This window comes from Phyllopteryx taeniolatus, chromosome 14 (genome assembly GCF_024500385.1).
Source record: "Phyllopteryx taeniolatus isolate TA_2022b chromosome 14, UOR_Ptae_1.2, whole genome shotgun sequence".
NCBI classification, from domain to species: Eukaryota; Metazoa; Chordata; class Actinopteri; order Syngnathiformes; family Syngnathidae; genus Phyllopteryx; species Phyllopteryx taeniolatus.
The window spans coordinates 12,690,078-12,714,615 of NC_084515.1; the positions used below are offsets into that span (position 1 = coordinate 12,690,078).

Genomic DNA, 24,538 nt, shown 5'->3' on the forward strand with positions numbered 1-24,538 from the left:
AGTCATCAGTCATATTTTTAAAAAATAAATAAAAACAATATTTCACAAATTCTGCCTGGGTATGTAAACTTATAAGCCCAATTGTATATATATGCAGTCACATGTACCCCTGTCATATTGGAATGAAAGTGTAGGCTACGCCTTTTCCATAACCTCTAGGTGTCATAGTAGAATGTAAGTGTACAACTTTTTCATAACCTCTAGTGGGCGGTGGCACATTGGAATGAACGTGTACAGCTTCTAGATGGCGGCATACATTTATAAAATGTGAAAGTCTTTTTCATTGTCTCCTATACCTATGTATAATGCACACTATTGACTTTTGACATTTTTTTTTTGGGGGGGGGGATCCAAAAAGGATCTTTCCATTTTGAAAAAAATCCAATTAGCCATTACTTTGTTTGAATTGACCTCAGGGGCCGCGAAACTTGGGTTAGGTTGGGGGAGAACATTCAGCACATTTAATAAACATTGATTTCAATGAAAATTATAAGACTGAGAGGCTGCCGCCGTTACTTTGTTTTAGTAAACAAGCTTGGAATAAATCGGGTGAAAAAATGCATCACATTGGATTAAACTGAATTAATGTTGATTTCATTGTAAAATCTCAAGTAACATCATGTGCAACTGAGTCACGCCTGCATCTAAAATGGAGCCCATCTCTGTTATTATGTTTTCATAAACAAAGTGCCAACAATTTTGGATTAAGTCAGGGAGGTTATTCATTACATTAAATGAAATTAATGTGGATTTCAGTATAAATTGCAAAGTAACAAAATCGTTGTTACTAACTGTATTATTACAGAGCAAAAGCTTCAACAGCCTGATATTAAATCAGGTGGGAAAATTCAACATGTTAAACAGGGAAACAAACAAAGAATTTAACATTGATTGCAATGCAAATTATGATGTTTAGGAACCTGTCAGCATTATTTTGTTTTTGATAAACCCCAAATGCAGACAACCCTGGATCAAATCGTGTGGCTTTTTTTGTTCAACAAAAAAAAGTTCATGGCTTATTAAAAAATAAATACATAAAAAACAATTTTGCATGCATTTCAGCATCTCTTATTAAATTTGGGGATTCATGCTTAATATGTAAGAAAACTATAGCGATACCAACCCCAAAGTTTACGCGTGTGTTTGCGCGAGTCACGCGGCTCTGGATTAACGAAAGTCATTACTCATAGCTGCTCTATGCTTAAGTTAATTATATCGCGAGTCGGACTGGAACTGGCATTGAAAATGAGATTATTTTTCCCCGGCAGAACAGAAAGAGAACTACAGAGCTTGTCCTCTCACTGAACCGTCAGTCCAAATCTTTGACAAAAAAAAAATAAAATCTGTGCGTTGCAGCGTAGTGCGTCAAAACTCACGCGGAATTTACTTTTCCTCGCCTTCAAAAGTACGTGAAAGGAATCTAATAACGCTATGTGCTGTACTGTAAGCAGTTTGTTATTATTGTGCCGGTCCTCGCGCGCAGTGGAGGTGATGATTACGGGGCGGCTCTCGCTGATTGCATCACAGAAGCCCCTCGCTGTGCTCCGCGAGCGACTCTGCGGGCATTTGTTGTCTATAAAAAACAACGCATTAGCGGACGCTAAACGACGTCATCGCTCTCCCCCCTCGCGCCCACCCAGACGTGGATCAAACGGCAGTGCCCGAGTTTTAATAAGCCTTCGTCTATCAACGGCCACTAGCAGCCAAGCTTGGAGGGGACGGGAAAGCGGGGAAGGAAGGAAGGAAGGAAGAGGCAGTAGTGCGCCTTCACGTCGCCCCAGAACCCGAGGCGGATAAACAAGCCTGGGGAAGTGTGAAATGGGATGATAGATGCTGCTGTGTATAAACAGTATCATTTAATGCAAGAGGCGCGTGAGGGAGGGGAGCTAGCATGAAATAGTGTGTGATGTGCTTCAGAGAGGGCGGGAAAGAAAGAGAGAGGCCCCGCATCCTGCCTAGCCTGTGATGAAAGGCGCAGGCGGAGAAGATTGTTGTAAAAATGTCTTATAATTCGATATTATATATTTAAAAATATTAGTACAAAATGTGTTTTAAAGTACCGTGATACAGTAATCCCCCTATCACTCACCCTTGAAGTATTTAAGTATTTGATCGCAAAACATTAAAACTCATCTTACATTAGCTCTAAAAAGAAATGGTGGCAAAGACTCTCTGTAACAACCCAGACTGAGCTTAAGTCAACTACACTTAAACTTAACAATTACTGTACTACTTTTCGATTTAGACAGACTATTCTATATTTTATATTCTTTGTATAAGTGGAGGGAGACTAGCATAGGGAGAATTTCTTTGCTCAGTGCTACCGTTGTGTTTTTACTGTGGATGTGACAACAAACATCTTGAATTTTTGGCGGCATTTTAAGGCGTTTCAGAAAGAGCCGAAAAATTGTGAATCAGTGAGTTTTTCAGCAAATAGATGAGGTAAGGTACCACTGAAAAAAACAGACTAATAGGCTAATTTGTGAAGAGTAAAAATAGTACAAAAAAGTACAAATATGCGAGGGATGCCTTACATTTGGCTTCCTGTACAGACCTGGTCAAACAGACGCCTCTGTGCTTACTCCAACATCTGGTACCACCCCGTGTCCAGTTAGCTGTCATGGCCACCGGCGCAGTGGGCGTGGCATCCTCTTTATACTCCCGAGGTCGCGCAGCCAACAATGCCCGCGTTGCATCACGTGACCGACGAATTGGCCCGCCCGGCCCCTCTGCGTCGCTTGACGCGCACACGGCAAAAATTGTTGCTGCCCGTCGAACGACACGGAGATCATCTCTCGTGATTGGTCCATTTTTCTCACATGCTGTGATGACGTACTCAGCGTGCCCATTGGTTCTACATACCATCTACGCCGCCGCCTTCTCGATCGATTTTGCAACATAATTAAAGGTGTCATCTAGGTCCATTTGTTCCAGCAGACACTGTTCCACGGTCGCCATTGTTGTTGCTTTGTTCCTTGTTACTGAAAGGAAAGTAAAAACAGCTACTGGAAATGGCCATAAAAATGCAGAGGAAACGCCACCCTGTGATGTCCTAGCCAATACCAGCCGTAGCGACACCCCCGACTTGGAGGTGAACTGCAGTACACTTTCAAAACTGCGCGCGTGGGTTGCACTCGAGTATAAAGGCAAACTACCCGCAGGACAGCCGCAGTGACGTCAGTATAAAGAAGCCTTAAGTATCCGAAGTGTAACAACGCATGCAAATGTATCGCAGGGAGGTGCAACCAGTGATAACCTTGGCATCTGATACTAATTGGCCACGCCTCCTTTGTGATGAAAGCAATTGTCACTGGCTCTGACTTTGCCACGCTTCAAATCGTGTGAAACGGGTACATTGTCATCCCCCAACTTCCAGTTTTTCTCTCTTCAACGGCTTCCTCTCGCCTCCCTTCTGGTTGTGTCACGCTCCGATGAAGAGCCGAGCGTGGGCTACCCCGGGGGAAGCAGCAAGAGACACATAATGGTCGTCTTTGCACGCGTGTGTTTGTTTCCACGGCTGCACGCCCCCCTGCGGCTTATTTAAGCCATTTTGGGAAGGACAAGGGGCTCGCAGGGTCAATAGCGAGTTGAAACAAATGTGTTGGTATTTTTCGCTGCGCACTGCGGATCGGGAGCTCCAGGGACTGTGTGTGTGTGGGGGGGGGTTGCGGGGCATTATGTAGCCCACGGGCCCGATCACAAACTGGATGTAGTGCAACTAGCAGAACATCTCTTGCTCTCGTTTTCTCCTTGCTGGCTGCCACCTTTCATCAGCTGCTAGTTCACTGTGGCAGTTACTACTGCAAACTCCATCAGTGTTTCACGCATGCTATGACACGCGTATCTATAATTCACAAAAAAAAAAAAGCTACTACCGCAGTTCCTCAAGTTCATTTGTATGGACAAAAAAAAGGATTGGTGGATTCTACTCTGATAAGCACTTTCACTAACCCAGTTTCTCGATCATCCGATTGGACTATGAGATTTCGGTGGCCTTTGCTCTAAAAAAAAAAAAAAAAAAAAAAAACTTTCACGCTGTTCTGTCCATTTTAAGCTTGGTCCGTAAAGAAGACAATTTGTCTGTGGCCAGTCATGAACAAAAATTTCACATACTGGAAGATAAGTTGCCAACATCTGGTTAAGCCAGGTCCTTCCAAAAAGATGGACCGTCACAAACAAGAAGAATCACACACTTGAGGATAAGTTGTCAAGGTTCAGTTAAGCTGCGTCCTTATGAAGATAGTTGGCCTGTCACGGGCACACCAGATGCATGAGAGTCGTTCTTTTCCAGTCTGTTTGGTGTCCGGAGTTTCTGATTATCTTCAGAAACAAAAGAGCGATGACACACTAAAACGGGACAGATGACAGAGGGCTTCCTGTTCCTATCGTTGGGCAGTAACCCAGCGGGGGATCCTGGAGGGAAAAAAGTTTTTTTTTTGTTTGTTTGTTTTTCCACTACCCTGTGGCATAACAAATGACTGCAGCTGTGCTTTTAGAGAGGAAAAACGCAGAGGAAAGCCACACTAAACAGAAGACCCAGCTTTTCTTTTTTTTTTTTTTTTTTTTTTTTGCGTCGGTCACGGCGGAGGACTCGGGATAATCCATTTGAACGGTGCAAAAATCAGATAAAAGCCTGATCACGCAGAAGGTCCAGTGAGAGGCGTCACCACGCAATGACCATCGTGGAGTCAGCCACAAAAACACGTGCTGCTTCTTGGACCTCGCTGAAATATTCTGTGTCATCGAGCGTCTCAACTCATCGGCGTGTAGTTGGTAAACAAGCAGGCCACGGCGGCTCGGGTAAACTTTTCTGTGCGACTCAGTCACACAAATCCAATCAACATTTCACAGCGTTAAAGTGCTGTGATCTCATTCTCACTGTATGCTTGGTCTTGCAAATGCCTCGCGGTAATTACGCTGCCACTCTAAAGCCTTAAAGCGCCTTCTCACTCCAAACTAAGTAAATGTCTTTGAAGAATATTGCAGTTGCTCGTATTGTGGTCAGGGACAGTAATTTTACTCAACTGCGGCAGAGAACCCAAGGCGGCCATTCGGGATAACTACTGGGAGGGGGGTGACAGTTCAAGTCTCACCTACGCCTTTGATAGTACCTCCAAAGCATGGTTCCTGACCGACATAAAACCTAAAATGCATGTCTATCATGAGTAGACCCACAAAAAGTCTCAAGAACCCATGCCCAAAGAGATACAGGAAACCTGCTATTTTGGTTAGAAGCCTCCATTTTCGGATTATTTTTAGCCATTTGCAGGGGTTCTTCAAAAACGAAAGCCAAACGACGTCGGATGACTCGCCATAAAACTCAGAACGCCATTAAGTCTAACAACATAAGGTCAGAACTTGACCAAATGTCTTGGTCCCACCCTGAAAAGATTCCTGCGCACCCAGGATTGGTGGAAATGTAATGACGCAATAACAGGTCAATTAATTCAGCCTCGTCCTTCCTTTTCACTTTCACACTTGACTTACCGTGTTTGTTGACGTGTGTGTGCGTGTGTCCACATTTCCCCTTACGCAGCTCACACACCTGCCGTGCACATTTTCCCCGCTCGAGTTGCGATAACAGAAGTATATATACGACTATGAGCCCATCTCGGTTTATCTTTCCAATTAATATCAGCCTTTGTGCCGCAGAGCGGGCCGCTGTGCCGCTAATGATGCGGATTACCGCCGCCTGCCGGTGCCGTGGCATGCTGGGAGCCCGATTTTTTTCCCCCGCCGGGGCCCGCGATCTGTCACCCGTGACCCTCCTCCCTTCCCGAAGCGCGTCCCCACATCACCGCGCAACGAGCAGCACGCTGAGCTCTAATGACGAGAAGCTTTGCTGCGCTCTCGTCTGTCACCTCGCTCTCCCGCTGTACCTTCACCCCTCCGCCTCATCTTCCTCCTCCTCGCCGTCGTTTGAAGACGAAGGAGCGGGGAGGGGGCGACGTCTCATTTACACGCCCCTGTCGCCGTCGCCTTCTCCCCTCGCTGAACCGTCATGCCGCGCACACTAATGAAGCGAACGCGATGCCCACCATTTATCTGTAGCAGGACCCTGGGGTGATGAGGACATTTTTCCGCCTCCCCTCGTTCACCTTTCTCAAGTCTCATCAGACTGCCTCAGCTCATTCTAACATGACGCGGTGGCAAAATGCCACTCAGAACTACTGCTTTGGTCGAACATTTTTTGTTTTTACAATGCTTAACCATCCTGTAATGACAAGAAGTCATTTTAGACCTTTTCACCATGAGGTCCAACGTTCTTCATTGCACAACTAGTAAACCAACGCTTACATGTCATTTGATCAAGCCAGAGGTGATAGAGAAAACAGCCTAAGTGGCTTGAATGATGTTTTTGGCTTTCTTCTTTTCTGCTTTAGTTTGAATGTGTAAAGTGTTAGTTGACAGAGGAAGACTTCACATTGACATGAGGTGAAGTGCCTTTAAGGGAGACAAAAGGCCAGTCATAAATTACATTCCAGCAGGTAGGTTGATTCAAAAATGGAAAATTCAGACATGGTTAATATGATCATTCAGGGGACTGGTTAATTCGTTGACTTTTCTGTTACTCGGATTTATGGCTCTTGTGACGGTAAAATGGACAGCGCATTGTAGAGCTGATGTTAGCTAGCAGGCTAGCCAAATATATTTTGCTATATTAGTCAAACAGAACCCAAGCAAACATGTTATGCATACATGTTCTTGCGATCATCTCTGTACAACGACATATTTTTTCACACTGAACAGCACATTTTTGTCATCGTTTTCAGTTCAAGTCAGCAGTTAAACATAAAGAAAATGTCCAGAGCCACTATCTAAGTGGGTACGGGCATTGATATTGCATTTCGGCAAAGGTTTTAACAGCAGTGTTGTGTTGCGCAAAATGGCTGATTATTATGCCTTGCTTCAGTACTGACGCCATGACGCGTATGTTTTTGCCGCCCTCCCCCAACAGATGACGTTTTCGGCCAGTCCCTATTCGGACCTCATCCAGGTCACCACGCAGACGCTGGTTCAGGGGGCGGAGCAGACGGAAATGCTGTGGGTGATGGGACCCGTGTTTGCCGTGGTGCTCATCATCAGCGTCGTCATAGCCATCCTGCTCTTTAAGAAGTGAGTGGGCCTCTTCGTGTGTGTGTGTGTAACGTGATATGTGCTCTACACTTACTGAAAGACCCAACGTACTTATTGTGCTGCTTAATACATGTGACAGTTGAAGAGTAACCAAATGTAGTTGCATGATTTTCTAATTGAACTAAACAAAATGCACATGGTTGGCCTTCCACCATTTAACTCGCGACGATATTTGCTATTTTTCCTGTCATTACTAGCTGTTAACATTATATTTTTGGGGTGCGTTCCAACCTATAGTTTTGCTTTTTCTGTTCCCAATATGGGAAAAAAAAAATAATAATCCAAGCGAACCAAAATGTGTTGCAACAAACCCTGATGTCATGCTCTCCTTTTATTGGCTGCAAGAGTGCAAACAGGAATTACTTTATAGGGACTAGTGAGTTAAACAGCCCAACAAAACCCCACATGGGAAAAAATTTTCCCTTAATCACATCATCACCAACAACAAAATAAGAAATATTGTCACACTGCTAATGCTGCTTTGTCCAACTTTAAACAAGTGAATCTTTTAAAAGAACATAGCCTGAGCAGTACATATGAAATATGAATTATGTTCCAGGATTTTAACCCTTCATTGTTGTGTGAAATTCTAAAATAAACACCATTATCCAGCATCAGTCATGGCGCACACTTATTTGTCAGTTCAGTATCAAGGCAGCCTGGAGGAAACTAGTATAATTTGTTGACATTTTTGAATGGGGAATAAAAGCAACTTTATCCGGTAGGCAAATAATAATATTAAAAAGGGAAAGCTAGATTGGCTGGCAACCAGTTCAGGGTGTACCCCGCCTCCTGCCCGATAGGCTCCAGCACGCCCGCGACCCTAGTGAGGAGAAGCGGCTCAGAAAATGGATGGATGGAGGCAAAGCTAGTAGTCCAAATTAGATTTATAACACACATAATTGCATTTGTTTATGTAAGAGTAAATGCTGGACTTTTTTTTTTTGTCGCTAGGAAGAAATGTGTCGTTTTTGGGGGGTAGCTTTGCCTTTTTAGGCTAACTGAAGAAACGGCCACTCAACTTCAATTGCTGTGATCAACCAAATCCGCTTAGAGTTCCATTAAACCACACCAAAGGGTGCAATTCAGAAACCTGTCAAAGGTGAATCGCATCTTTTTTCCTGACTCAATTTACTATTGTTTGACAGTAATTCTATCCTGATGGGTCATTGCATTTTAAAAGAACAGCAGCAGCATTCAAAAGCCGACCTGTTCTCCAGCCACCCCCTGCGTCTCCCCGCAGACCGCTAGGAGACTCGCCTAGGCTTGCTAACAGGCCCCGAGACAGCCCACTGCTGCGCCTCCGCCGAAGTTCTTTCCTCCGTGCCGACAGATTGACAGGAGAGAGTGTGGGCTGGAAGCTGTGAACCACTTTTGTCTTTTGCTGCCAATAAAACATGCAAAGGCATAATTGAGTTCTCGCCGGCGCGGTTGTTATTGCTACCTGCGTGTTTGCCAAACACCGAGCCCACGACGGGGTTGTTGGTGGAAAAGTGGCCTACCGTAACGTCTCATGCTTGACATTTTCAAAGAGCTGGATTAAAAACAAGAGGATAATAATTGCCTATTAATCTCCTCCCTCCCTCTCCCTCCCTTTTCTGTACGAACGCAGCAAACAGGAGAGGTGGGTAATGTCACTCATCATCAGTGGTGTGTTCTCCATTCGTGTTGTGTAGTCTTCACTGTGGGTCTGCTTCCTCTCACATTCAAAAGTGTGACAAAATGGAGGGAAAGCTGCCTTAAATTGGCTTGCCAAGTCATATTTGTTGGGTCTTACCAGACGTGAGACGCACCAGACTTCTTCTTTGATAAGTCAAAGCAAATTGACAAAACAAACGTGACATTTATTTTATAAAGCAGAATGTGGACTGATAAGATATACACCATTATCAGACATCAATAAGCAACACACGCTTATCGGTTCAGTAGCGAAGCAACCTTGCACAAAAAAAAGGTGTGAAATGTTGCTGCATGCTTTGGCTGTGAGATACAGTATATAGACCCATGCGGTGGACAAATATTAAAATTACTATTCCAAAGATTTCGCACACACCATTATCCAACATCAAGAAGCCACACACTTATCGCTTTAGTAAAGGTGTGAAATGTTGCTACATACTTTTAAAGGGGTGAAATAGCACCATCTGAATTTGAACATTTAAATACACACATCCATCACCAAATAACGACACACTTATAAGTTCGGTAGCGAGACACCCTTGTGGAAAACGGTAAAAGATGTTCATTGTTTCTGCATGCTTTAATAGGGAGGAAGTAGCAATATCAGATGGACAAATATTCAACTTCAAATGTAAACGCTTACATTCACAATATTATCCAACATCAATGAGTGACACCAGCTTATCAGTTAAGTAGCGAGGCACAGAAAACAGAGGTGTATAATGTTGCCACATGCTTTGAATGGGAAAATTAGCACCATCTGCTGGCGGAACAGTTAAATAAATTGTTGACCTCTAGCGGCACAGTGGACACTGGTTAGCAGATCTGCCTCACAGTTCTGAGGATTTTCTCCGGGCACTCCGGTTTCCTCCCACATCCCCAAAACATGCGTGGTAGGTTAATTGGTAACTCTAAATTGCCCGTAGGTGTGAATGTGAGTGCAAATGGTTGTTTGTTGATATGTGCCCTGTGATTGGCTGGCGACCAGTTCAGGGTGTACCCCGCCTCTCGCCCGAAGATAGCTGGGATAGGCTCCAGCACGCCCGCGACCCTAGTGAGGAGAAGCGAAATGGAAGATGAATGAATGTATCAATGTTGACCTCTAAGATACACATCGTTATCAAACAGCAATAAGCGACACACACTTATTAGTTCTGTTGCAAGCCACCTTTGTAGAAAGTGTTAAATGTTGCTGCATGCTTTGAATGAGGGAACGGTAGCACCATCTGATGGAGAAATATGGATTAAAATTCAAAAGCTCACATATGCACGATTATCCAACATCAATAAGCGACACACTAGTACTAGCGTACTAGCTATGTAGCCTTGCAAAAAACAGCACAAGGTATGAAATGTTGCTGCATGCTTTGAATGGGAACGAAGTAGCACCATTTGGTTGGCAAAGTCCAAATTAAAATGTTAACGTGAACAATTGCATTGGTTTAAGATAAATATGGGATATTTTTTTGTCGCTTAGAACAAATCTTTTGGGAATGTAGCATTGACATTTTAACCTCCGGTAACATTTTAGACAAAGGACGCCTTGATAACCAGGTCAAAGCAAGTCAGGGGAGGTGTGGGATGTGAGGTTGACGTGGGTTTACATGTGCATGTTCCACATGTGGTGGCCGTGTTCTTCATCACATCCGTCCCGTCTGCCCGTGCTGTGTTTCATTATCCAGCCGACGTCGCCATGCAACCCTAGTGCCCCCCACCTTCTCCATATGTGAATATACTGAGGCAGCACACGGCTGCAGAATGGTCCATTGTCAAGTAAATGCCAGGCCGGGGGAAAAGTGCCGCAAAACGAAATGTTCCCGTCTTTGAAGCTGACATTCCACAGAGACCCGTTCTTCCAGGCAGGAGTCCTAACAAAGGGCTTGTTCTGCCCTCATTAAGCGTACCACTTACTGCACAAACACACACACACTTACACACTCCAACTCATAAGTAGATACTCACACTCACATTAGGCATGACATGAATAACATTGAAATGCTGCCATGTTGACTCGAGGTCAGCACTTAACCCTCTTGTTGCATGTGTTGCCATAACATTCATGTTTAATTATGGGGCGTGTTTAATTATCCACAAATGTCAAAAAAAAAACAAATTCCCAATAAACATTTAGATCTCATTAACGCTATTACTAACCTAGTACGAAATTGTGACATTATAACTGTGAGTGAGTGAACAGCAACAGATGCGCACAAAGTTCCAAAGTGAATAGCATACCTTAAAATACACTGCAGAGTGTACCGACCGGTACTCCGCACTGTCCCAGTTCTAATCGTTAGTCATAGCGAATGTTAGTGTGTATGAAAAGAAAATAATGGTGTAGGCATTCATGCATTTGAACACAAATTAGTTTCCATTTCCGACTGTCTCGATCTCACAATGATATCTCGTCTACAAACACCATACAGTACATTCTGACTAGCGATGTTGAGGTATACAAGTGCATCTCAAGAAATTAGAATACTCTAGGAGGCTTCATTGTATTTTAACCATTGCAATTCCAGAAGTGAAACTCACAAATTATCCGTATTCATTCAACAGGTCAATTCCAACGTCATTTCCATATAAAAAATCTTTTTGACTTTTGTTCCTTACGTAACATTCTAATTTTTGGGAGATGGTAAAATGTGGCTTTTCCTTAGCTGTAAGCTGAAATCATCCAAATAATAACAAATGAAATCATAAAATAGTTTACTCGGTGTAGGGAATTTACGGAAAATACGAGTTTTTGAATTGAACTACAGAAATACATGAGGTTTTCCATTTCAAATGTATTGAGATGCACCTGTATTACATTAGCTAAGTTAACAAACGCGTTACTTTGAAGTCGGAACCGCTTGTCGTGCTGGATTTTCAATGTGAAAGATTTCTGCTTAAATGTTGAATCATTGTTGACGTGCTGCTGTTACACGCCAGCTCCGCTTTGCAGTCGATGCATATGACTTGATTTTCGTCTTTTTGGAATTACATTTTTTTATTGACCTTAAAATGAATCCCAAAACTTCGACATCCTCTGTCTTTTCGGGTAGCTTTCTCCCCTCACTGGCTGCCGTCATCACAAGTGGGTGTTTGTGTTAGCAGGAAATGTCCGTGTGGAAACATGGACGGTGCAGGAAACACGGTGCCGGTGGAGCTTCAAGGCAGCATTTTTGTCGATCTTTTTTTGTAGTCGACTTACCCGAATTATTTTTTTTTTTAATTCCCCAGCCCTAATATTTATAGTTGATTACACTTATTAAGCCACTACACGTACTGCTTTTTTTAAATTCTCATTTTCACATTTTGTGATTAAGGGTTATAGAAATAAACTTAACTCGACTTGACCGACAATATAACACATGGTTTAAGCAAGCGTACAGCCACAAAATATGACTAACTGAAAAAATCCCAACAAACAAGTGTCTCATAATTTACCCATTACTCAGCATTTCAATCAGTCGTTAGTACGAGTACGATCATGATTTGAGGAGGATAGTTCCGTTTTTCTTTTTTACACTTTTAAATGTACAAGCGCAAAATAAACCATTTTAATTCTACATGTCGATTACAGTAAGCCAAGCAGAAGATTCATCCAGAAAAAAAAAATTCTATTTGATTTTTTTAACTTCAAATGGGTTAGTTTGACTCGCGACATAACAGGAGGATTAATCCATCCATCTATCCATGATCTGAGCCGCTCATCCCCACAGGGGTCCCGGGAGCGCTGGAGCCTATGCCAGCTATCATCGGGCAGGAGGCGGGGTACACCTTGAACTGGTTGCCAGCCAATCGCAGGGCACATATAAACAAGCAACCATTCGCGGTCACCGTGCCGCCCAGTAGGATTAAGTGTCATGTAAATGGGAATCACACAGACCAGAGCACACATGCACAAGTCGTCAAGTGCCTCCCCGGACGCAGTTTGGCTCTCGGAGAGGAAAAGGATGCGTGACGTAGATTAACGATCACGCAACTAGCATTAGTTTAAGCCCCCGCCGTTTAACGTAACAGGTGCAGTGGGTTCAGGCAGCTGTACGTCTTCTCAGCAGGCCTAAAAACCTGCACTTTATGGGGTGCAGTCAGATGTGAAATTTCCACCGGGTGTCTCCATTTGCAGTCAGAGGGCCTGTTGTGTAGAATATGTGTGCGCATGTCAACAGATGCTGGCCGTCTGAACTTAACAATACATGCGGCCTGTCCGCCTGATGGACAACGTTACAGTCCACTGAGCCAAGACGGGCTGAGTTTATGCTAGGATTCGCCAGGCGACACAGGTGCTGTAGAACGGGTCTCAATTATCCGGTGTTGTGCCACACAGCTGATGAGCTAATTACAACAGCCGCCTGTTTTCCTCTCAGTCTGGAAAGCCTGTAAACACAACGTGTTGGCACACACGCGTAGACACAAGTGTGAAAATCACGCATATGCGCATGTACGCGTTCCCACACAGCAGCTGTCATGTAGCCAAATCCAGCCTAGACCATTGCAGGAAAATGATGGCCTTTCTATCTCCTTAATTGTGAGACTAATGAAGGTAATAGCCTGGTACTTGACTCTCCTTAATTGTCACAAGTAGTCCTGAACAAACTAACTAGCTATGCCATTAACCTTAGCTAACCTCAGTTGGCCTTCCAAGAAGAGCAGTCATACCCAAACAGGAAGTTCAACTCAGAACAGATCATACCAGGAAGTTTAGCCAAACCTTAACCCATCCGGGAAGATCGTCCAAAACATAATTGCAGGAAGTTCAAGACTGATCTATTCAATCAGGTCCAATAAAACGCTGATCCAACAAGGAAGTTCACTCAGATACAGATCATTATAAGAAGCGTCGGTCCAGGTAATTTAGCCAACCCGTCAATCAAACACAGGTCGCTCCACAAGTTCTGTCAGACACCAAAAAAATCCTGAAAGTTTAGTCAAAAACTGATCTTACTATGAGATTCAGTTCAACAAATCCAACTAGGAAGTTCAATCAGAAATAGGTCCTGCTAAGAAGCTTCGCCAATAACTGATTGTTCCATGTAGTCCAGCCAAACCATGATCAATCCAAGAGGTTCAATCAAGAATATTTCACTCCAGAAGTTCTATCAGACACAGCTGCAACCTCAAGATATAGTCAAGAACTGTGAGAGTCCAGCCAAACCTTGACCCCATACAGTAAGTTCAGCCAAGAACAGATTATTCCAGGAACTTGAATCAAACACTGATCTGTCCAAGAGTTCTAATCAAACAGGGATTCATTGAGAAAGTTCATTCCTAAAAGCGCTCTGGGAAATTTAATCGAGGAAGTATCCAGACACAGTTTTCAAGGCATTTCAAAGAGAAACAATCAGTGTCACTCTCAATCACCCCGTCATTTCCACTTACGTGGATGAATCGGTGCCTAGCAGCAGGGCCCCCCTTTAATACAATGCTGTTGTTGTTTGTCTCTCCCCGCAGGAAGCGGGCGTCGCCCTTGCCCAAGGATGAGCACTCAGGTGGAGTGAAAGACTCCCTGCTGGCCAACTCCTCCGACCCTGTGGAGATGAGACGGCTCAACTACCAGACGCCGGGTAGGAAACAGAGTTCAATCCCCCTTGCCGCCCGTTACGCGTCGTCGGTTGCGTTCACACAGCCCTGTAGTTGTGGATGTCTCAGCTCGGTATTTTGATGAATCATTCGGTGTATCCTTACAATTAAAAGACTGGTCCAGATTTTTTAAAAAGCCATTTTTATAATCGCATCTGTAAAAAACACGTTTGGATTGTCATCGCAAAACTCACAAACATTTGCCTAGTCCGTCCGTGCAGCATTCACACTTGAACTGAAATGACCAAACCACACCCGCTGTAACTTGCAAGAGAGACCCACCTCTTCAAGCGGTCCTGGTCCATTTATTTGGCGCGCACCAGGATGATGATGACGTATCGTTCTCTTTATCAAGTCCGAATCGGTTGATGGGTTTGTGAAAAATGTCCATGCAGCCCCTGGTTGGGTTTGTGTTAAAACTGTGTACCAAAACGTCAACAGGAAGAAGGTTTGCTGTACGGAATGTTTTCGTGATAAGCGAATATAGCGGCATAAAGACAAAATCGTGGAAAACTGGCATTTGTTGATAACCACGACACACCAGCAAATTGGACAATAAAAGCATGACTCGTTTGCATGGTGAAGAGATGACATGCTCTTGTCAGACATCTATTCAGATGCTCATGGCTAGCATGCTAAACCAACGATGTGTTAAGTCAACAGCTTAACGAGCTACATGACTGTAATGATTTTCGTGCATGGCTAGAGCATGTCAGTAACGCTTTGCTTCGACCTGTTAGCTGCCGATGTTATCGTTAATTGTTGCGCTAGGAGAGTTCCATCCCTACGGCAGTAATGCTGGAATGCTCCATAGTAATAAAGTAATAAAGTCGGAATTATAGTAAATAGTCGGATGAAAAACTGAGCGATCATGCCTTGTGCCACGTGGCCACAGATTCTTACGCCGCTGCACAAACTAGTTGATTCTGCACCGTTCAGGACCATTGTAAACCAACAATAAATATCGATGCACTCCAATGCGGACTGTAGTGGACCCGGGTCGCATTCATGTCACATGCAAGCTGAGACCACCAACCAGCGTTCCATTAAATCGGAGTAAAAACCAGTATCCTGTCGTTGCTTCATAAAGGGGAAACTTTCAGTGAGTCCTCTCTGAAACCAACACAATCCCATCACCATTGCTGACTCATAGCTTTAGAATTACGTTTAATAATTTTAGAACTACTTCATTTGTAAGCCCTTTCAAGAAGCACCGTTAAATATTTCCACCTCTGTCACTATCTTCGCAAGCTGTAGCAGACAAAAGTCAGATGACTTTCACATCAACCGCACTAGGGTGTGTTCGGAACTACACCGAGACCACCTATAGCAGGAGGTTCTCGGACCAGTTGATTTGGTCCACACCAAGGGAGTTGAGGAACCAACTTGAGAATGATTTAGAACAAACAAGTAAATGTATCCTGGCATCGCGGCCTACGTATGCATCAAACAAGGAGAACCTCTCTTTCAGTCCAACAGTTCCGTCACTGTTGCTGGCTCATACCTTTAGAAATACATTTCATTTGCAAGCCAGCCTTTTTTCCTAGAAGCGAAACTAAGACTAAATCAATTGTTTCCTGCTCTGTCACTATCTGTGCAGGCTGTAGCGGACCAAGGTTGGATGGTGGTCTCGGACCAGTTGATTTGGTGCACACCAACTAGAGTTTGATTTAAAACAAACTAAAAACATGATATCCCGGCATTGCGGCTAAGAATCCCACACAGAGGAAGAGTCCTCTTTCAGTCAGTCTTCTTTGAAACAACACAATCCTATCACCATGGCTGAGTCATAGCTTAAAAATATGTTCCATTTGCCTTTATTTCCCTTTGTAGCTTTTCTAGAAGCAAAACTAAGACTTAAACCAAGTGTTTCTAGCTCTGTCACTGTCGGTCCACAGTAGCCGAGTGGGGAGGCTTTAGTCGAGTTGTCCGACCTCAGCCTCCTCCTTACTTTCTCCTCCACCCCTCACACCCTTTCACCCCCATCCCTCCATCAGCTACTTTCATACCCCCCAACTGGTAATGAGTTGTGCAGCCTCTGATGTCAAGGTGAGCTAGGTGGAAGGAACAATGGAGCTGAGAGAAAATGTCAACCCTGGAAACGTGTGCGTGTGTGTTTGCACATTCTTTCTCACAGGTTATTAGAGACCACACTGACACACACACACACACACACATGCGCACACACACAGCCTCTTTCAACCCCTGCAGAGGAATTAAGCAGCGCTGTCGCTCTAAAGGATCCCTGTTCTCCCCTCCTCCCACTCCACCTCTTTTTCCCTTTTGTCTTCCATTTCCCCCCCTGTAGGATAATCTCTTTTTCTCTTTTTTTCTCCTCTCTCTCACTGACGCCCCCATCCTTTCCCTGAACGTCAACATTTATCTCCGTCTTTTCCCACGTCGACTCGACAGAGGCGTTTATGATCAAATATTCACCAAACTGCGAGTCGTCGACTGCCATTTCGCACTCTCTTTGACTTGATTGCCTCACAGCAGGGGAACGTTCCTGCCCTGATTGTAATTATTTTGAAGTGCTCCAGCAACAAGTCGCGATGTTAAACATGCATTGGATATAAAAAGTCAACACACCCCTGTTCAAATGCCAGGTTTTTGTGATATAAAAAAAACAAGACCAAGGTAAATCATTTTAAAACCTTTTCCACCATTAATTTGACCTATAACCCGTGCAACTGAATTGGGAAAAAAAAAATCTTTTCAACAGGGTAAATCAAAATTTTAAACTGAGATAATGTGATTGCAAGTGTGCACACCTTTTTTTTTTTTATTAATGGAGATGTGACTGTGTTCAAAATTAAACAATCACATTCAGACCCTGTTCCAGGAGGCTTTTCCTGACATTTGTGTAGCCACATTTTACAGCACTAGATACAGTATGGTTGCAGAGAGGTTCCACAGCACCAGATGGATCTCAGGTATCAGTCAGGAGAAGGGTACAAAAGAATGATGCCATAATGAGTTAAGTTTGACGTACTGCCAAAAGCGTATTGCTCGCCTTGTCGTCTGCTAGCCAGAGTCTGAGGTGCACGGTGTACGTTTATGGAGGAGACCTCTTTAAAGTTGAAGATCATCAAGCAAATGTAAATATCAGACATATATAACCCAAGTGAACTTCAAATGCTGATTTTATTTATTCAGGAAAAAAAAAAAAAAAAAACTCAGTTACCTGGCCCTATGTGAAAAAGTAATGGCCCCCTAAACCTAAGAGCTAGTTGGGCTATCCTCCTACAACCTCAATTCCAATGAAGTTGGGACGTTGTGTTAAACATAAATCAAAACAGAATACAATGATTTGCAAATCATGTTCAACCTTTAATTGAATACACTAGAAAGACAAGATATTTAATGTTCAAGCTGATAAACTTTATTGTTTTTAGCAAATAATCATGAACTTAGAATTTTATGGCCTGCAACACGTTCCAAAAAAGCTGGGACAGGTGGCAAAAAAGACTGAGAAAGTTGAGGAATGCTAATCAAACACCCAGAAATGCCGACGGCTTCTCTGGGCCTGAGCTCATCTAAGATGGACTGATGCAAAGTGGAAAAGTGTTCTGTGGTCCGACGAGTCCACATTTCAAATTGTTTTTGGAAATTGTGGACGTCATGTCCTCCGTGCCAAAGACGAAAAGAACCATTCGGACTGTTATGGATGCAAAGTTCAAAAGCCAGCATCTGTGATGGTATGGGGCTGTGTTAGTGCCAATGGCATGGGTAACCTACACATCTGGGAAGGCACCATTAATGCTGAAAGGTACATACAGGTTTTGGAGAAACATATGCTGCCATCCAAGCAACATCTTTTTCATGGACGCCCCTGCTTATTTCAGCCAGACAATGCCAAACCACATTCTGCACGTGTTAAAACAGCGTGGCTTCAGAGTAAAAGAGTGCGGGTACTAGACTAGCCTGCCTGCAGTCCAGACCTGTCTCCCATTAAAAATGTGTGGCGCATTATGAAGCTTTAGAAATAGCTTTCCTAACTCTTTCCAGATTGATAGATGTCAATGACTTTATTTCTCGACTGTTCTGGAATTTCTTTGGATCATGTCATTCTGTTGCAGCTTTTTTAGCTCTTTTGTCCGAATTAAATTTGTCGGGACGGATTATGTTTAAATTATTTCTTGATTGAACAGGTCTGGAAGTAATCAGGGTTGGTTGTGATCAGTCACAAAAATTGTGATTAGCGACAATCAATGTATGATTTAACAAGGGTGTAATTACTTTTTCACACAGGTAACTGAATAGGTTTTTTTTCCCCTTAATAAATGAAATAATTTAAAAACAGCATTTTAAGTTCAGTTGGGTTAGATTTGTCTGATAATTTACATTTGTTTGATGATCTTAAACATTGAAGGGATGAAACTATGCAAAAATATAAGAATTTGAGAAGGGGGCCAATACTTTTTCACGGCACTGTACGAATACATGTACCGTTACCATTTAGCGACATTTTTTTTTCCTTCTTTCCTTCCTTCCTCCTTGACTCTCCTTTCTTCCACAGGTCCCAGCTCTCACCGCAGCCCCAACACGCCAAGTTAGTCCGCTATGTCGCCTAAGCTCCCCCGCCCTCCACCATAGCAGTACAGTTCAGCTCAGTAAAACCTCTTATGTGTTTTTTCGCCATATTTAATTCCCGGAAGTGGTGATTCTCTATCAAAAAGTCAACCCACGGCCTACCCCGTGCAACCAGAAGAGTACCGAGCTGTACTGCTTGGTGGAAACAGGTGTCAACTGTGTTTTTCACTCAGTCTCATTCTGTGCCCCCCACATCATAAACCCACCAGTGTGTCGTCCCCTGGTGCTCCACGGAAGCAGCGGGTTTCATGGATAGCTGATTTTACACGTGTTGGACACGAGCGCGGCTATTTTCCATCTTCACCCTCCATTTCATCCGCACCGTTGCTGTAATAGACTCGTCTGGCTGAGTTGGCCGCGGATAGGCTAATGTTAATGCGCTGCTTTTAATTGGATTCATTGTTCAGGTGCCATGGCGTGGCGAGGTCTCAGTTAGCAGTGATTGTGCTTTGGGCGGCTCGGCGCTTTGCGTTCAAAAGCTGTTTCAAATGAGTTAGCAAGTTGGACGTATTCCCAAAAGCATATCACTAGCCATGGCGTCTGCTCGCCAGAGGCTGAGCTGCATTGTTTTTGTTTACAAAGTAAACCTGTAGCGGAAGGGTCGCAAAATCAATGCAGGTCCCAGTTGAGGGGCCTATTTTGTTACCTCCCGTAATGGCAATTTACCACAGCGAACTGCTATATGTGATTGGATAACACTGCGTTTGATGAAGCAGCATGTGGCTCATCACCCAAAGCTGCCGTGTGCAGTCCTAATAGCTTGTGTACTGCATGCCTGTCTGCTCTTTACTGTTTTTTCATCTAATTCCCAATGTTTATTATGGTAAAATAGAAGGTTCTTAATGTGTCTTTGAGAGGTGTGAAGGTGACATGTAAGATGGATGATGAACTTCACACAGTCTTCATGATCTCACTAGTTCCCGGCTATGTGTTTTAAGCCAAGATCAAAGGCGCATGGGGGAATTTGCGCTAAAAGATTAGCCATAAATCACCCCAATAACTCTAAAAAACAGCAGGAGCGGATGGAGAGGGGGGGCAATGGGGAGGTGCGGCGTGGTTGTTTGAAAGTAATCCAGGCCAGGCGCTCCAGGCTGTGCCAAAGGATCCTCTTTTGTAAGAAGAGATATTTTCAAAGAAATGAGTTCTGGCAGGTGACCAGTCACTTTTTCTTTCCCCGCTTCCTGTGAAATAAGAGTGTGACTGATCCGTTGAGACTTGCGGGGTCCTCACTCTCTCGCTCTCTCTCTCTCTCTCTCTCGCTCTCTCCGAAGCTACATCTGGTTCCGAGTCCCATCTACAGAGGCATGCCTCTCACCCAAAAGTCACTCATGCGCACCCACCTGTGTCCTCGCTCGCCATCTATCGTCACACATGCAGACGCATCAACGCCACCTCATGGTCCAACCCCGTGTTGCGACATTCCGTGGAATCCCACCTGGACTCACTCCTCTTCTCGTTTCAGGGATGCGAGAGCACCCGCCTATTCCCGTCGCCGGCCTGGCTGACCATATTGAGCATCTAAAGGCCAACGACGGCCTGCGCTTCTCCCAGGAATACGAGGTAAGAGCAACGTGGTAATGCACTTATGGTGCACAGTGAACCCCGGCAATACCCGGGGGATAGAGACTGAGTGAGCCCTGTCGCAGAGAGCGAAAACACTCAAGTAATTGATGCCCTGCTAACAAAAGGGTTTGTAATTAACTATAGATGCCACAAGATGGTGGCAGAGCACCTAAAGTGGAGGCCGGTATTCCGTTCAGCTTGATTTACGTACTGTGGTCTGTAACAAGACGGATTAAGAATGATCAGCAACGCATAAACACCATGCATGTAGCATGTACAGGATCATGAAGCCATGTTACATAAACGACCGTATTCAAAAGTGAAATGATTTAACGCAAACAAACTGACGTGACTTCACACATGGGATACGTCATTAAACCTTTTGACATTTACACACAATAATAAATGTTAGGGAATACAAAAGGAGATTACACGGGCTATTTGAAGCTGCAGTGGGAGAAAAGTAAAAACAAACGTTCACTTTTCTGTTCCTTTGTGAGAGATGCATTCAAGACTCTTAAACGCAGATGAACAACAACACCACCATCAATGAATTACACCTAACAACACCACCTAGATGTCACATTATTGTCCAAAGTGATACTTTTATAGCTTTGGCACCAGGGCACAAAAACAGGCAAGTTCTTCAGCAAATAACGGAGGATACGTTTAAAAAAAAAGCCAATAAACAAATTCCCGAATATGGAACTGCGACAGTGTGGGGTCCATTTTCACCAACAAACTCCTCTTCTAGCGCGTGTTTCCAGGAGGTTTGTGCCGCTTTGATCCCATCCCTTCACGGCTTAGTTACATTAAAAGCCACTACTGCTTTTTATCCATTTTTTTGTACACAAAACTAGCAGGTGGTAACGTCGCAAAGACAATTGTCGCGCATCTCGTAATGCAACTCGGCGAGGGATTACCTCTCCTCGATAAAAAGAAGCAAGGCAAATTAGCATTTAAAGTGGCACATTGCTTTGGAGAGCAAACGATATGTCCCCGCGTACATGAAAAACACCAGGATAGTTTTTTTTTTTTTTTAAGTTTCGTTATTTGTTTTATTTATTTATTTGTTCAGACACTTCAATCTGTTTCGGGTACCACTTATTGACTGGTTGGAATCATTGAAAGATGATGTTTGGGTTTTTTTTCACCCTTCCCTGTTAAAAAACATTTGGAAACAGTTTTTTTTCCCCTGCATAGGTTGTAATTGAAATAGAAATAATCTGTATCGGGGTCAAACTGTGGTCATTCTGTAAACTGTATGGGAATTTTAATAACTACATGATTAAACAGGGCGGCACGGTGGCCGACTGGTTAGAGCGTCAGGCTCACAGTTCTGAGGACACGGTTTCAATCCCTGGGCCCGCCTGTGTGGAGTTTGCATGTTCTCCCCGTGTCTGCGTGGGTTTTCTCCGGGCACTCCGGTTTCCTCCCACATCCCAAAAACATGCCTTAATTGGAGACTGTAAATTGCCCGTAGGCATGACTGTGATTGCGGATGGTTGTTTGTTTGTATGTGCCCTGCGATTGGCTGGCAACCAGTACCCCGCCTCCTGCCCGATGTTAGCTGGGATAGGCTCCAGCACGCCCGCGACCCTAGTGAGGAGAAGCGGCTCAGAAAATGGATGGATGGATGATTAAACAGGACTACAAATATTCCAAAGTAATAAAAACAAAATGCAAACAGAATTTGGAGGCATTGAGAGGACATAGTTGACACGCCAATAAGGGTACCAGTAGTCGTAATAACTGTAAATAAATAATGGATCGCTAAGCGCACCACATGCGCCTCCAAACCGGCACGTTGCCCTCGCAGCATGGTCGTGTAAACGGGCCGGGGCTGGCCAGGAAGCCCGCTACGACGTCGGGCAGCCGGCCCGGCTCTGGCGTTGACCGGCGGAGGGAGGAAACCAGGGACCTCCGTGGCCTGGCAGATGGTGTGCCAGGCTGGGCACCGCACGACGCCGCTCATGCCGCTTTGGCACCGCCACCCTGTGCTCGCTGTTCGGCCACATTGGATTGAAAGTGGATGAAAACAAGTGTCATTTCTGGTTTGATGTGTAACCTTAGTGGACACGTCGATGAGAATGTTCAATTAAAAACAGACTATACCCTATTTCCTCCATTTTCTATACTGTTCAAACTAAAAATCAAACCAATATTAATAATAAATGAAACGCGCCAATATTAAGCATCTCAAATCAAGGCAAAATATAAAATGTAAGGTATTTGGGGCAGTTTTTGTGTAGGAGCAGTTCACTTGCTTCAAGCATTTCTCTCCTTAAGAATCTTGATTAAGATATTATGATTTATTATTACTAGATTACATTACTGGTCATGAATAACTTTATCTTAAAATAATACTGTAATTTTATAGGTGCTGATAGTATAAATACAGTAGTTTTAAGACATTGTGTGTGTGTTTTTTTGTTTTTTTTTAAGCTAGCCTGGCGGTTACTTGTTTTAAGAAATCTTGCCAAGTCAAATGTTCCTGTATTGACAGATAATTTAGCTTACATTAGCTAATAGAGTCCTCATTTCATGACTTTTCTTCCTTGTTTTTTGAAGCCCTATTTTTCCAGTCTGTACGATGAACCACGCATATTTCGGTTCGGCATTCGCAAATTTCCCTAGTCGCGTATTTTGGGAGGGAACCTATCCTCCACGCACGTATTTGCTATTTTGACTCTGGCCAAATCAATGTCTCATATAAAAATATTGATTTTGTGGCATCTTGGTGCCAAGCAACGATGTTGAACTTGCTGGAGGCTATCCCAACTGACCAAATCAACAATCCCATTGCATTCCTGACACCCCCGCCCCCTAGCTTTTATTTTCTTTTTCATTTGTCTCCAGACGACATCGGACCGCATACTTATTGATCGGGCGGGGATGTGCGATGGCGTCCTATACCCCGGCTCAATAATGTCACCCGGTCTCTTGTTATTCGCTATCGATCATCCGCCGGGGGCTGTGCTGCGGAAGCTCCTTCGCTAATTCCCACAACCGGAAGCTAGCACCTGGCAAATTCAGTCAAGGGGGGTCTGCAAACGACGTCCTAAAAAAAAAAACCGCCATTTTCTACTTAAGTCGCTACATGGTCACAGCATTTAATCAGTTATTTCGGAGGGGAATGCAATGTTTTAAGTATGTAAAAACACTGTTGTCATTTTAACTCATTCTATCTTGCGGGTCCTTTTAAAACTTACATTTAAAAAACATATAGGTATATTAATACAATAAAGCTTCTGCAGTGCCTAGCTTGTTTTTTATGCTTTTGAATTGTATACATTTATTTAAAACTCTCCTGCTGTGTTGCAGGTAAAATTGACCCTTTGTAAAATAAAATGTAAACATTTTATAAAAATTGGGAAAGAAAATCATTAAAAGTAGTTTTTCGGTATCAAACTACTTTTGATTGCCTTCATAAGTGTAATCCAATTTATAATGAAAATGGTTCATTTCATATATTTTTTTAACATCCAAAAGTTTTACCATGTATTTTTAAATATAAACCGAATGAATAAACATTTTTGAAACGTGATGCGCGTGCGGTAATCCACATAATATTGATTGAAATGGTGAGCAGTGGAGTTAATGAGATTTAAACAGTTCTTATTGGCCTTTTTTCTCAAATCAGACACCTTTGGCTAATTAAACTTGCCCCGGGTCAAATTGACCCGACGAGACTTAATAGGACGGTTAAAAATAGTTACTATGATTAAAGTTACAATAAAGATATATTTGAAATGGGGGTTATATTTTTTGAACGTACACTCTTTTCACTCTCACAATTGGATCGATATGGCCTGATAGTTATGTTATGGGTCAAAATGACCCATTGTAATGTTGTTGTTGTCGTGTCATAAGTGTACTGTCCTAATAAATGTAATCAACTACATACGGTATATATTTAGCGAAATGATGATTCGTGGAGTTAATAATGAGATACAGAAAATGTGTTATTGGCAATATTGGCTTTCGTTGATACTTG

At 43.4% G+C, this 24,538-nt stretch overlaps 1 protein-coding gene across 14 annotated transcripts in view; it reads left to right on the top strand.

Annotated features, from left to right (window-relative positions):
- Window positions 1–24,538, top strand: part of LOC133489162 (receptor-type tyrosine-protein phosphatase F-like) — a 212,041-nt gene that overhangs the window by 170,464 nt on the left and 17,039 nt on the right. For 9 of the 14 annotated variants that reach the window (XM_061797976.1, XM_061797975.1, XM_061797978.1 and 6 more), the window contains 4 exons: window positions 6,959–7,116; window positions 14,257–14,369; window positions 18,905–18,937; window positions 20,441–20,538. In XM_061797976.1, coding sequence (XP_061653960.1) covers window positions 6,959–7,116; window positions 14,257–14,369; window positions 18,905–18,937; window positions 20,441–20,538 — 402 coding nt within the window. The remainder of the gene's footprint in view (window positions 1–6,958; window positions 7,117–14,256; window positions 14,370–18,904; window positions 18,938–20,440; window positions 20,539–24,538) is intronic. The other 5 variants (XM_061797979.1, XM_061797988.1, XM_061797986.1 and 2 more) reach the window with 1 other exon arrangement.